The sequence below is a fragment of the Chelonia mydas genome, chromosome 27, assembly GCF_015237465.2.
Source record: "Chelonia mydas isolate rCheMyd1 chromosome 27, rCheMyd1.pri.v2, whole genome shotgun sequence".
In the NCBI taxonomy this organism is placed as follows: Eukaryota; Metazoa; Chordata; order Testudines; family Cheloniidae; genus Chelonia; species Chelonia mydas.
Window position 1 is genome coordinate 11,006,604 of NC_057860.1, and position 15,516 is coordinate 11,022,119.

General features: G+C 40.8%; 1 protein-coding gene across 1 annotated transcript in view; it reads right to left on the minus strand.

Annotated features, from left to right (window-relative positions):
- The window catches only part of NPEPPS (aminopeptidase puromycin sensitive), a 61,589-nt gene extending 46,813 nt beyond the window's left edge, over window positions 1-14,776 (minus strand). Inside the window, exons 1-2 of the mRNA XM_037886694.2 lie at window positions 14,328-14,776; window positions 3,768-3,852 (exon numbers count right to left, since the gene is read on the minus strand). Coding sequence (XP_037742622.1) covers window positions 3,768-3,852; window positions 14,328-14,450 — 208 coding nt within the window. The 5' untranslated portion in view covers window positions 14,451-14,776. The remainder of the gene's footprint in view (window positions 1-3,767; window positions 3,853-14,327) is intronic.
- Between the last annotated feature and the right edge of the window lie 740 nt (window positions 14,777-15,516).

Genomic DNA, 15,516 nt, shown 5'->3' on the forward strand with positions numbered 1-15,516 from the left:
TGATTATTACCCTCCAAGCACCTCAACATTCATGTCTTTAATAACGAGTTGCTTGTAATCCGTGAAATATCCAAAATGCTCTCCAAGCTAAATGAAGGTGAAAAATAATTAGCCAATGATTATGACTTCAGCAGATAATTTCACACTTCCTGAAAATGCAGACTTGCAGGGAAATCAAACTACTTAATATCCAATATTAAATATGAGTAAAATACAATCCCCTGAAATTTAACTTAAAGAGCCAGCTAGTTACACTTGTTTTCTTAATCCCTTATTTAGCAGAGCATGGCCATTCATTTGGACAAAGCTAATACGGCTAATGCATAACTATTCACCTTAACCAGAAGTAATGGCCATGTATAATAAAAATTATGCCACAAACACCAGAAAAAGTATAGGCCCAGGAATCTAGAAGGCAACAAATAATCAAGTCATGAAAGAAAACTCACTGAAGTGAAGGAAGAGTTTGTAACAGAAAATTCAGAGTAACTCTAAACTGAGCATCATGGTTCCAGTATAACGTTAGTTGGTACATGTGGCAAGTTCACAGATTTGTTGAGAAAGTGCTATTTCTACACTGTTACTTTTCAGCGTAGAACCACACTTTAAAAGGAGATAAGACATTATCTCGTCTCACATTTAACAATGTATACGTCAAGTAGAAATTCTTCCCCAAAGTTATAGAATTAAAATGGGTAGCAATTCCTCACTGCAGCCTGTAAAGGAGAAAATTTACTGATCTTACAAAGATTCCTATAATTCTTGTTTTAAAATCTAATACATAATATTTATATTGACCCTTGTAAAATGTTTGTATTAGTAGCAAAAGTTCAATTGATTTGTTTTATATTTGCATCCCTTTCTAGTACAATATTTTGTATTTGTGATCAAACAAATATCATGTAAAAGCAACGCACATTATCACAATAGCAGCACTAGTAAGACAGACTTCTAAGTAACAGCAACAGGTGCCAGAAAAGAACCTCTACAAATGGCCTGCCAATTCCATGCAATTTTACTTTGAAATCCATTACTATTTGGCAGCCTACCAAACTGACTTAAATGCCTTAACCCTATAAAGAAATAGCCAGAGTATAAGAATAAACCTTGTTAGGAATGCATTTTCTATGTAACAAAGCTATGTATTTATGCTGCCACAGTTTACCACAGTCAAAGTAATTAAAACTCAGGATGAAGTGTTTTAGCCACAGACACTTCTTTTCTATTTTCCTTGATTATGAAAACTACAGAAGGACAGAACATCAATTATTTTAAATGATAATTTTCTATACTAAGTTCTGCTACTGGTATTTCAAGCTATCCAATAAGGATACCAACATTGAAACAGTATAAAATGGATGTCACAGGGAAACTCTACGAGGTTCATTTCAGAGTATGGCAAATGGGGGGCAATAACTAAAAACAGGAGGTGCAAAATTTTAAATCTCTTGGGCTTCACTTTAATTTTGTGGGAAGACAAGGTTTTTGGAGCCATGATTCAGCCTTTCCTGCTTGGTCCTGCCATTTCCCCAGTACTGGAACAGACTTTTCAAGAGGCAGCATGTACATGTGGTGGTTTTGTTAGGTAGGTCTTCTGTAGGTAGGTAGGTAGGTCTTCTGTCATTGTCATCAATCTCTTCACCTCCTCACCACAAGCATGATGCATAGCTTCAGGAATGCTAGCAATATAGTGTGTCTAATGAGTCTAAAGATCACTAATGACAGTGTGCAATGTTATCCTGGGGGATAAAATGTTTGTGAAATCTATGCAAGATCAGAGGCAGGATATAGCCCCATAGCCTGAATTAAACCTTGCATCTGGAAGAAGCTAGCTCTGCATTCTCCCATCATCAAGTCTGAATGGACAGATTCCAAATTGTTTGACAATGCTCCCTGCACCACAGTCTTGTTCTTTCACTGCCCACTGAACTTCCTGCATTAAGTTCCACTTTCTCAAAACATATCCATTGAACGCTACTTCCTTACAGCCTTATCTGCCTGGGCACTATTCAGCTGTTGACAGCCAACACTGGGAGGTCCTCTAGTCACTTTCCTGATGTTTGCAGAAAATGTCACCACACCGAAGACAAAAATCAAACCAAATTAAAAACAAAGCCTGCTCGTGGATGTTCCTCTGGTCACACAAAAACCTGCACTTCTGACATATATAATGGACACTTCAGTAAATCTTTTCCTGGTACATCACTGCAGACGGAACGTAAGCTTTCCCTATCTAAACCTAGTCAGGAGAATTTTAAGCTTCAATTTTTCTTAAGTGTTAAAAAATGTAATAGGTTCCATGCCACCAACTCCCTTTCATTTATCCGACAACTGAAGACGCTAAGAAAATTTTAACCTATTTAAAAGAACATCTTCCAAATCCAAACCCACAGTAGCTCATTCTACTTATAACAAAATTTAAAGGGAATGCTTCATTGACATCACTATCATAGTGTTCTCTTCGGAAAGTTCTGCAAAGGTTTTTTAGGGGCTGGAGAATTTAAAATGCACTCTTAGCAGCTATTTGGCCCACTGTGTATCATGTTTGTACTATTAAAGATTCCATTAAAAATATTAAGAGCTCACAAACAAGTTATTAAAACATCCTTAACTCCCCTTATTTTGTAAATCTACTGCATAGTAAACTAAGCGTTTCTATATCAAGGACGATACTGTCCACACCTAGGTCATCTCATGTTTTCACTACTATAATTTCTCTCCATCCTCCAATCTATTTAAAACACCATTGCTGAAATCATCTTCTCTCACCACTTTGACCACGTTACACACATTGTAATCTTGAATCTCTTCACTGGCTTCCCGTCTTTCCATATCAATTGAAAGTTCCAGTCCTCTGTGTTAAGGCCCTATGTAATCTCATCTCCACCTTTCTCTGGTCTTATTTCTTCCCAGTTGGGACCTCTAAATACTCCTGTTGTCTCCTATATCCGCTGAGATTCATGCCTTCTAATCATGTTGCTCCTATGCTTGGAACACTCTCACTCGCATATACTAAATGCCTTTTTCCCACCTTTGCCCATGAATCTTTCCTACACTGATCTGACCATTGATGCTACCACACCTCCCTTACCTGCACTGTTACCCCATGTTTTGTCATTTGTGTTGAACTGCACACGCCTCACAGTAAAGACCATGTCTCACTATGGTCTTACATAAATGGATAACGAAGTGTCAGAACAGTCAACCTTAAACATCCCTTGAGCTGAAATGCTAAAGCACAACTCAATTTCCTTTTTTGTGCAAATTAAAATAGACTATTTTTTTAAACACAGTGTGTAGAGGAATTAAACTTCAGCTTTGGACTAACACCTAAACTCTAAAAGCATAAAATTATTTGTAATCTCAGCTCTTTCACTCACCCATTTAAATAAATGCTCAAATAATAGGACTTCTTTCTATGTATCCCTTTTGAATCCACCTACAAGGAAAAAGAGTATCTACCTCTTCTTTTTTGCCACTTTCCTATTCAGGGCTGGTAAAGTAGTATCTGCCTACTACCCAACATTTACCGTATTTTCCCCCCATTTCAGAACTAGAAGTCCCAATGAAGAATCTGCAAATCAAATTAAGAACATCCACTACATTACACATTTAAAATCTATGCACAGCAAACTAAAGTAGACTACAGTTTGGTGCAACAGCTAAGAAAGTCTTGTGACAGTGCTCACCCTGTGAGTGACGGAACTTCCAGTGTCAAAAGCATTGAGAGGGAACATGTAACAAACTGCATCAAGAGTAGTTCTTACCTTCATCTCCCTCTGGTGCATAGGAGGCAGTAATAATGTCAATGTCAGCACAATTCATCACAATTTGATTGGTTGCCTGTCTCACCTGCAAAAGAAGTTCTATCAGCAAGTGTCATGAAAGGCTCATACACATTCCCCTTTAACATTATCTTTTGCTTGGTATTCACTTTGTATCTTCATTTAATCTGACATCATGAGTCATTTGGAATTAGATGAAATATTGCAACGAAGTAGCTACTAAGAAAAAATATACCACCACATCCTCTCTTTTTCTTCCATAAAATCATTTACTAGAACATGCATATTTACATTACATTCAGACTATTTCAACCTATTTATTATTACTCAGATTATAAATTTTGGGGGGCAGGGATCTATATGAAATTTGTAGAGGACACTAGCACAATGGGGCCGTGGTCCTTTACTGGGGTTTCTAAGCACTGTCCCCGTGCAAATAATAAATAGTTAGGGAAGTTAGAGATCTTCCCAGTTAGTAATAAGCAATAATGGATTACAGTAAAAGTGGAGAGTATAACTACTGAAGATGAGCTAAAACATCTTACACTGTCAACAGTATTTAAAAATTACACAAGAACTTCATAGTACAGGAACATCTGCTAAAAGGGTAGTAGCCTTTAACTTCTAGTAAAAAGTTATCTTCTGACAACTTATGTCTGTATACACATTGTTTATTTTTTAAATGGCTGGCTACCAATATAATAAAGTGCCTCACTTCTACAACATCTCACTTGGATGCAAAAGCTTGAATAGAGAGATGCCCAAATTAAATACCAGTCTACTACAAAATGAGTACAATTCTGGACAAAATAAAATTGGAAGTTTTTAGGAACTGCTCGTCTCCCACAGTGGCTAGTAACAGATTATTCAGAAGAAAGTGTATAAACCTGCATGATAGAAAAATACACAAAACACCTACTGAGGCAGTTTCATCCTAACCATAAGCAGTTAGCGACTGGCTTAGTCCTGAGGCAAAAGGGGATAATATTCTTTACACTCTTTTATCCTAACTAGTGTAACTATAAATATTTTAATAAATGCGTAATTATTTTGTGCATACTACAAAGCTTTGCCTCAATCACACTGTGGCAGTATGCTCCACAGAACTGTGTATTGTGCAAAGAGAGTATTTCCTTCTGTCAGATTTTGATATGTTGCCTTTTAATCTCACTGGGCATAAAATAACCCAACAATATCACCCAGTAAATTTAATGTGGTATCAAAGTACCAAGAAACATATTTCCATGATATGAAACTAAACAAACGTAACAGCTAAAGTGACATGATCTAGATCTGGCAAAGAGCTAATATTTTCCACATAGTGTACAACTCAGGAGGTTCTACATCCCCTCCCATGAATATAACCTTCATAACCAACACAGATTTCAGCATGAGATTATGAAAGGAAATTTCTTATTTAGGTTTAAAAAAAAAATGAAGGGACACAGTCAATCTGGTTTTCAGAAAAAACTAGATGGTGTAAAAACTTTTTTCTAAATGGTACTAAATTGCAAGAGCCTTATTATTCAACCTACTAGTCCAAATTCCTCAGCTAGTTGAGATCTTAAAAGTGGAACGATACACGAAAGAGCTATCCAAAGTTCAGAAAATTCCAAAGTTAACAAGAAGTCTTCGGCTTTAAAAGTTCTGAATAGCTCTAAACACACAGAACTGTTTTCATTAGAACACAGTGCCTGAAATACAGTAGAGGTTAGGATTTATTGGAGACGACTTCATCGTCAAATCTTTGTGAGGACGCACAATTTTTAGATTTCCCTTGCCTCCTGCAAACACAAGCCAGTTTTACAAAAGGGTGCAAAGTGCTGGAAAACATTTACAGGAATCAGGTTAACCGTTAACATGTGATGTTTACTCTATCAGCCCCCACAAATATCAGGTGAAATCAGCAAATTAATATGACTATGCACCAAGAATTAGAGAGTACACTTGTGATGCTATAATTACACAGCACAGTTAAAAAAAAATCTTCAGACAGGGAAGCAGGTTCTCAGGGAGCCTCCCCCCCGTTCTATTAAAAAAAAAAGTAGGACTCAACTACATCTTTAACAAGTCCTCAACAATCCTTAAAGACGAGGCAGAATGACAAAATCCATGCAAAACACTCCACGTTTAACCATTTCTACTTTGCCAGAACCTAAATCTTAAATTTATCAGACATTCGTAGTGCCTTATGGAGACTGATACCTTTTAATAAAAACTACGTATTTAAGTGAATACTTAGAAAACACAGTTTATAAGCTTGAGAAGTTTGCTTTCTGGAAGACACTTATTCTGCTCATGTAGTAGTTTGTATTCATGAACACAATCAAGTTAAGAAGGCAAAAAGCACTCTTGATGGATGCGGTACATTCATTTCCAAGATTATAAATATGTGAAGTGTCACCCTTGCTCCACACAGCTGTACAACATAATTAAGCTGTCCTTCAAACAGATCAGGTTGATCAAGGAGATTCAGTACAAGAAAAAGATGGAGAGAAGAAAAGTAGTAACTACAGGGCCAACAATAACCAAAATAAAAACACTTGCAATAAAACTGAGATGAGATGGGTGCTGGAGTTTAAATACCCAGCAGATCCCTCCAGAATAGCCATCCTGGAACAGACTAACAGTCTGTCTACTATCTTGCTACTGGCTGTAGCCTAACAACAGGGAAAGGTGAAGCCCTCCTCCAGTCCTCCTCCTGCTCCTCCCACCATGTTTATTTCTCTGGAGACGAGAATTCCATCGACCCAAGTGGGAGATCAAAGTTTAATGTTTTGAAGCACAAGTTTCCCCACCTCTCTGTTACCAACTTGAACTGGCTTATTGATGTCCCAGATATATTAACCATATGAAGTCTCAATGGAAACAACAATTGCTTTTCCATGTTCTCAGAGGAAGAATAGTTATAATTGTTTTATTGAACTCAAACTCAAAGCCAGTTCAATTTCACCTCTTCAAATACCAGTAAAAATTTAACTGTTTTCTTAAGTTTTCCTTGGGGGATTCATTTTCAAAATGGTGTACATATCTGAAGAGGAGTGTCTACTTGCTCATATTTGCATCCACAATTAATTTGGAGGGGTCTATAAATTTCACTCTCAGAAAAGGATGCAGAGACTAAGACTACCTGAAATTTTACTTTTCATTGTCCAAATTAGACATTGCAAAGATCTGAAAATTCAGAGATAATACTTTCACTGAAGTCAAAATATTCATGTAAACCAGCAGCAATTTAAAATAAAAAGTTCATGCTACTGCAAAAATGACCAATTTCATTGGAATAGAAGGCAACTAGACATATCAGGCACCTCATTCAGAACTGAAAAGGGTAAAGGGTAACACTCTGGCTATCATCCATATCAAACTACCTTAGCACAAAGAATAGTGATCATTGAACAGCTTGCGTCCTTGAGTAATAAGGGAAGAAAGGCAGTGAGTCTGTGGACAATTACTGCATAGAGACTAAGTAACTTAACTATCAAGGAAGCTTGGCTCATGGAATCCTTTTATAGTTTCCATTACATAATAATCAATAAAGTCTGAACTGCATTTATTGGACTTTGCCAACCAGAAAGCCCAACTGCATTCAAAACTTTAAAAGTCAAGCCATTCCACAATTCATTACAAGGGAAAAATTAGACAGTATGGCAAGATTTGACTCTGAAAATGTCCAGTTTTTTTATCCTTTAATTCAGATGTATTTTAAAATGCTTATGTATAGTTTTAGTTTCAAAGGTCAAAGAGCATTGAGGGTTCCATCCCCCCCCCCATACGCTTTTTTATAACTCCCATCGCCAAGGCTTCCTGGTGTTCAGATCAAATTTAACATAGATGTATCCATGTTTAACACACTAATAGGTCGGGCACAGGAAAAGTCAGTTACAGATTACCTCACCTAAACCATAATTCTGAAAGTCTGAAACTTGTGAACATAGATATTTTCATAACTGTTCCAAATATGAGTTGAAGATGTTCAGAATTTTTTTGATTAGGTACTGAAGCAGAAGAGTAGAGGGAAAGAAACCTCTTTAGGATGTCTGTACTATTTACAGCAATTAAAAAACAAGACATCTGGATAGTTCTGATGGCATCTGAATCCACTTGAACTTCAGTCTCAAGTTTTATTCATCAGAAGCCTTTTTTTAATACCACTAATATCTTAGCTTGTAAAATCTTTGGTGCATGGACTCTTTCTGCGTACTGTACAGTTTGTTAACACTAGATAAATAAAACCTGGTAATTTAAAGTTGTCCAATGGTTATTCTAAATATAACATTCCAACAAGCATGTACTCAGTCCTCAGAGTCTGCCAAACATTTGATTAGTATTTTACTCTCCAGAAATATGAAAACTAGTTCAGAGCCTAGAATGTAAACAAATACACAGAGAGATCTCTCTTAGAACTGAAAGATCAATCATGTCAATGAGAGAAAAGCAGCAGCAGTTACATTTATTAGTCCTTATCTAGGTAACCACATTTTTATTCACCTACATCTAGATTGGATTATGGTAGCCAAGTAGTAAATCTTCTAATACTGAACACAGTATTGCTCTGCTATAAAAAGCTATTTCATATTTCAATCAGCACTTGATTCCACTATTTTCCTATAGCATTCACACACTTCAGAAATGTTTAAGTTTACACAATCCCTATGCAAGTGTCTTTTTAATGTATAACACAGGATAACTGTTTAGTCTGATGAATTATAGCATTGCACAGAACTGAGAAATAAGGGGTTTTGCCAGTTTTGAAAAGCAGGAGGAATAGAGAGTAAAAGCAGGGACCCCTGACGGTGAAATATAAACAGATTCAAACGTAGTGCATTACACCTTTAAACTTCAGACTCAGATCTAAATTAGAGTACTACAAATCCAAACTGCTATACTGGACTCTGACTCAAAGCGTATGTCTACACTGGCACTTCGCCGTCAAAACTTCTGTTGTTCAGGCGTGTTAAAAAAACATACATCCTCGAACAACACAAGCTCTACGACGAAAAGCAGCGGTGCGAACAGCAAGCTATAAAAAGCAAGCTATAAAAAGCGACAGATGCAGGTTAAAACATTGCTAAATATATCAGAATATCCTGAAGGCATATTAAAGGGACTGGGAAAGGAGAGATTTAAAAGGTCCATCCATTTTATATTACACAGCCAGCCTTTTAGGCAGAAGATACCTATTGGGCAGCCAAGTAGACTTTTGCTGGCAGTTTATACACAACAAAACTGAACTATCATGAGCTGATGTTCTCCATGTTTAATATGATGGCTTACAATTTCCAATATGTGCAAACCAGCAGAATCATGCTGCCCAAGTCTGTCTGAAGCTCTGAGCTGTTACACCCTTAACTGGACAGGTAATTGTTCAGAGGCATTACAGCATTACAAACTTTAATTTATAGGATTAAATCAGAAGTCGAATGTTAGGAGTCAGCTGATTGGTTTTGTTGATAGCTAGCTCAGATTTGCCTTTTCAATTTGATGCTGCTGAAGAACAGTATGTTAGTACATCCCTTCTTTGTTCCTGGTCCAGCATTAAGCCTTTTGGAACGTGGAAACAGAATAGACTTCAATTGACCTAGACATTGTGTAATGACTGTGCTGAGTTGATGGCTGGATCCTTAGAAATAGAGTTACAACAGGAGACTTCCATGAACTGAAGACTTAACTATCTGGCAGTTCATATCTTTTTCTGAATAAACATTAATTATGTTCATTTAAAACAGTTCACAAACAGGTACTTGCAACAGTTTGGACTATTGAGAGGAAGTGTGGTTAGGGAACTGAACACAGAACCAGGAGCTAGACCCCCTTAATTTCAATTCCAGCTAAACCACAGGCCAGCTGACTCTGGCTCACGGGGCTCATGCTAAGGGGCTGTCGAACTGTGGTGTAGACGTTCAGATCTGAGTTCTAGGACCCTCCAAGGTGAGTCTACACCCCATCTTTACTGCAATTAAACAGCCCCTTAGATGGAGCCAGCTGGCATGAACTAGCCTTGGGTGTCTAACTGCAGTGTAGACATACTCCTAAAGTCAGAGGGTATCAGTTAGCCCATCTTATCTTCCCCATCTGTAAAATGGGGGATAACAAATGAACTACCTCACAAGATGCTTTTAAGGATCACTGTTTGTAGTGTGATATAAGTGTAATGCAATATAAATTGTCAGTTTATGACTGTTTTGGAACTCTACAGACTTCTAAATTATATATGTATTTGTGTAAATGCTAAAGTTTAGCATTTAAAAGTCATGTTGAATAACCAGACAGAAAACTTACTATTTAAGTTATAGATATTAACAAACTCCGTCACTGCTCTGAAAAATATGTTAGTTTCACATGGCTATAAACTTGAGTTTTATCAAGAGACAGATCACAACATTGTAGTTTCTTGACAAGAGAGCAGATAACAAGCAAACCTAAAGAGGGCCAAGTTTTCTAACACACAAAAACTAACAATGAAGTGCCAAAATTAAAGACTACATGTAAGTACTGGTAATTTTCAAGACTTTGAAATTGCATGATTTGCTTCAATCAACAATTGCCACAAAATCTTAACTACTGAATCATAAAAGATTCTGCTCTCTGATGCGGACATGAAAAAACCCTGCATAAACATAACATTTACTTCTGTGGAGTAAATGAAATTTTTTTTTATCAATCAGTTTACATGGTTAAAAGTTTGCAAAAAAGTCTGATGTTCCAAAGCCAAGACTTCAAGTGCAACACGTATTTGAGCCTCAAATGCTCAGGGCAGAAGTGTCCAACAGAAATACTGTGCAAAAGACCAACAAATCCTGCTTACTGCTACAAATTCAAAAAACAATTTCATTGACTGGATGCTGGCCTTTAATCTGATACTTAAAAGGATAGTTGAATTATATATTTATTATTGATTCTACAGCTCACTACTGAGGATACTAAATGGCAGAACGGACACACTTGAGGTACACAGTAGCACAAGCTTTCATAAACAAATGGTTAACTTAGTGACTCATCCAGGTGTCAATGTTACACTATTCACCCTCCAAGTCAGAAAGTATTCCTCTTTAACCCCTTAACACACACTACTGTCTACACAGCCATTGCTAGTACTGGGGTTCTTGTTAATAAATCCTGATATCAGCCCTTCAGCAGGTGGTGATGGGGTTCCAGTTATTACACTCAACCCAAATCCAAATAATTTGGAAGACTCAAGACCCATAAAATAAGTGCCTATGTATTAAATCAGTTGTAACTTGGTGACTAGACAAAGATCTAGGATTCTCAGAAAATGAACACGCGTATCTTCAAAACATTCACATTACTTTACATTTTTTCTTCACTAGTTGATGCACTCTCTAAATGCATTGATCAGTGCTCTCTGAACTGTACCCTAACCTTAAGAGCACCTCAAAGGGGATAACAAATCCAGCAAATAAATAAATAAATAAATAAATGAAGGCCTTTCAAAATTCCAAAGCCAGCCCTGGACTTGAACCAGGGCCCTAAGACCCTACCAGCAGCACATCTCTAGCACTTGAGCTAAAGGAGAACCACCAAATACAGAATTTCAATATTCCACATGATGCAAATTTACTTAATCATTGGTCATCTTCCTGCCAAATCACAAGATTCACTATCATTCAGAGCCTTTCGCCCACTCCCAATCTACACAGACACCAGGAACTTGTCTGGTGAAGCACAGTCTCTATACTTTATATTTAATAACCTTATTACTCATGTAGGATTATGTTTACAGGCAGATTTTAAGTCCTTTTTATGACAAAGGATTTTGGGATAGGTGTGTTTCAAACAAGGTATTTACAATCTTCCTCAAATATTTTTCATTCTTTCTTTCAAACTGTGCCAGTTTGAAAGAAAGCCCAGCAAGAACCTAACAAATGTGCATCATTTTCAAACTAACTTCAGAGGGAAAACCTGCTCATGGTAAAGCTTTTGCCTTTCAGAAAAAGTGAGAGATTCAGTGTTTTGGGTTGTTTACACATTTTTACTGGTAGGGTAGCCTCTTATTTCACTGACACCTCTGCTCTGCATGATACGGAGGCCCACAGTCTCCGTCCCCCTCGCCTTCCAACCTGGTGTTAACCAAGAGGAAAAGAAGAATTTGTAATGTTATACATAAAGGCTTTCAACCAAATAATTCCAAGCCACTTCATAGACTTAATGCATACAATACCACTCAAATGCAGCATCTTTTGGATTGGAATACTGACTAGGGGAAACCCTGACACATAAGGATGGCCATATGGGGTCAGACCAATGGTCCCTCTAGCCCATTAACCTGTCTTCCGATAGTGGCCAATGCCAGATGCTCCAAAGGGAATAAACAGAACAGGGTAATCATCAGTCGACCCATCCCCTGTCATACAGTACCTACAACTGGCAAGTCAGAGGCTTGAGGACAACCAGAACATGGGGTTGCATCCTTGACCATTTTGGCTAAAAACCACTGACGGACCTATCCTCCAGGAATTTATCTAATTCTTTTTTTAATCCAGTTATACTTTTCGCCTTCACAACCTCCCCTAGCAACAAGTTCCACAGGTTGACTGTGCATTGTGTGAAGAACTTTTATTTGTTTTAAACATGTCGTCTACAAATTTCATTCAGTGACCTCAGGTTCTTGTGTTAGGTGAAGCAGTAGATAACTCTTCCCTATTCAATTTCTCCACACCATTCATTATTTCATAGACTTCTATCATATCCCATCTCAGTTGTCTCTTTTACAAGCCAAATAGTCCCACTGTTTTTAATCTCTCCTCATATGGAAGCTGTTCCATACCCTTAATCATTTCTGTTGCCCTTCTCTGCACCTTATTCCAGTTCTAATACATCTTTTTTGACATGAGGCGACCAGAACTGCATGCACTATGCAAGAAGTGGGCATACAATGGATTTATATAGTGGCATTATGATATTTACTGTCTTATTATCTATCCTTTTCCTAATGGTTCCTAACATTAGCTTTTTTTGACTGCCACAGCGCACTGAGCAGACGGTTTCAGAGAAGTATACACAGTGACTCCAAAATCTCTTTCTTGAGCGGTAATAGCTAACTTATACCCCACCATGTTGTGTGTATAGTTAGGATTACATTTTCCTATATGCATTACTCTGCGTTTATCAACACTGAATTTCATCTCCCATTTTGTTGCCCAGTCACCCAGTTTTGTGAGATCCCTTTGTAACTCTTCACTGCCTGCTTTGGACTTAATTATCTTGAGTAAGTTTGTAACATCTGTAAACTTTGCCACCTCACTATTTACCTCTTACTGTACTGTACAGATCAGATCGTTGGGGGACACCACTATATACCTCTCCATTGTGAAAACTGACCATTTATCCCTACCCTTTGTTTTCTTTTAACCAGTTACTGATCCATGAGAGGACCTTCTCTCTTACCCCATGATTGCTTCATTTGCTTAAGAGCCTTTGGTGAGAGCCTTTGTCAAAGGCTTTCTGAAAGTCGAAGTATGCGATATCCACTGGATCACCCTTGTCCACATGTTTGTTGACCCGCCTCAAAGAATTCTAATAGATTGGTGATTTCCCTTTACAAAAGCCGTGTTGTCTCTTCCCCAACAAATCGCGTTCACCTGTGTGTCTAATAATTCTGTTCTTTACTACAGCCTCAACCCATTTGCCCAGTACGACGACGACCTACCACTGGACGTTTTAACAGCCGTACAAAAAAAGGCAGAGCTTGGATCCTTTAAAAAGGAGTACTTGTGGCACCTTAGAGACTAACCAATTTATTTGAGCATAAGCTTTCGTGAGCTACAGCTCACCTTAGAGACTAACCAATTTATTTGAGCATAAGCTTTCGTGAGCTACAGCTCACTTCATCGGAAGTGAGCTGTAGCTCACGAAAGCTTATGCTCAAATAAATTGGTTAGTCTCTAAGGTGCCACAAGTCCTCCTTTTCTTTTTGCGAATACAGATTAACACGGCTGCTACTCTGAAACCTTGGATTCTTTGACTCTGAAAGGAAACATTGGGGAGAAAAAGGGAGACGGACAGGGAAACATCCAAGAAATGCGGGGGGGGGGGGGGCGAAAGCAAATGGCAGGGAACAGACCCTCCCAATACAGAAATACCCCAAAGGGGAAAACTAAAGGCTGACCTTCAGACCCTGCCCCTAAGCTGCCCCCCCCCCACGATCCCTTACTGGGGGGAGAGCGCGCCACCAGCCCCCCCCACCAGGGAAGAGCGCCCCCCTCGCCCCCTTACTGGGGGGAGAGCGCCCCCCCACCGGGGGAGATCCCTTCCCCAACCCCCCCATCGTGGAGAGCGCTGCCCCCCACGGGAGACCCCAAGGTTCCTCAGTCGTAAGGCCCGGGGTAGGGCGGGGCCACAGCGCCCCTCCTCCCCGCCGCGCGTGGTCACTCCGCCCCCCCCCGCTCTCCTCACCCAAGGCCCAGCCCCCCGCCCGCCGTACCCGGCCTCCTGCCTCTCTCTGAGCCCCGGGCCGCCCCCCCCAGGCCGCCTCCTTCCCGCGGGGGGGGGGCCCGGCCCCGACCCCGCCCCGCCCGGTACCTGTACGGCCGCCTCCAGCTTGCCCTCGAAGGTGAAGTCGAGGAGGTCGGGCTTGAGGCAGAGCCCGTAGTTGAGCGGGGACACCTCGGCCGGCAGCCGCTCGAAGGGCCGCTTCTCCGGCATGGCGGGGCTGAGGGGGCGGCCTGACGGGGCGTGGGGGCCTGAGGCAGCGGGGGGGACCCACCGCGCGCGCGCGCGCCGCCCGGCCAGCGAGCGAGTCCCGCGGAGACGGAGGGTCGGGGCGGCCCGGCGCGTTCCCGACACAGGAGTGAGGACGGTCGGGCGAGGGGGGCGGGGCACGGAGACAGAGGGAGAGAGAGGGCAAGGGGTTGGGCCTTGCGTGCGCGGGGGCCGGCGCCACGCAGCGGCGTCACGCGGCGCGGCGCGCGCCCGCCCGCTCGAAACCGCCGCCCCGAAGGAGCGAGCGCGCGTGTGCGTCAGAAGCGCGCCCGCTCCCAGGCTCCTCCTCGCGCCCCGCCTGAAGGAGGCGGGGCCGTGCGCGTGCGCGTGGGGAGAGGCTTGGGGGGGAGCCTAGGTGTGGCTGGGAGAGGATACAATTCACTCCCCAAGTGGGGCAGGGGTTCCCATGTCTAGAACCTGCAAATCCCCCCCCCATTTCTAGAGCCAACTCACCTGCCCCCCTCCCTCCCTCCCTCCAGAGCTGAGCGCCTCCTCCAGTCTCGCCTTGGCCACTGCAGCATCCTCTGGGGCGTGTGTCCCCCTCACCAGCCCTCCAACAGCCTGAGCCAGGCCCCTGGAGGCGGCAAGCTCGCCTTTCAATCCCCTAGGCTCTTAAAGACAATGATACGTTTGGCGTTCTTCTCATTTGCCTTCTGATTTGTCACCTTCTCCGTACGCTCGGGACACCTTTCCCTGCTTTTCTCCACAACAGGAGTGCCGCCTGTCCCGTTTTCCCATGATTGTCCCCCACCCCCATCTTTTTTTTTTTTGGTGGTAGCTGTCCCGGGCAATCTGTTAAGGTGCTTGGTATGCACAGCAGCTGTCCAGTTTATGGGCTTGGGAAAATCCCAGCTTTTGTACCTTAAAGGTGGCAACCCTATTCCACAACCGTGATTATTGAGAGCCAAGCAGCTCATGAAATAACAGGACTCCAGGAGCTGGGGCTTTGAGGAAAAAACACCAACGGAGGTTAACTAGTGTTCAATGGGAGGATAAGTGAATTTATTTT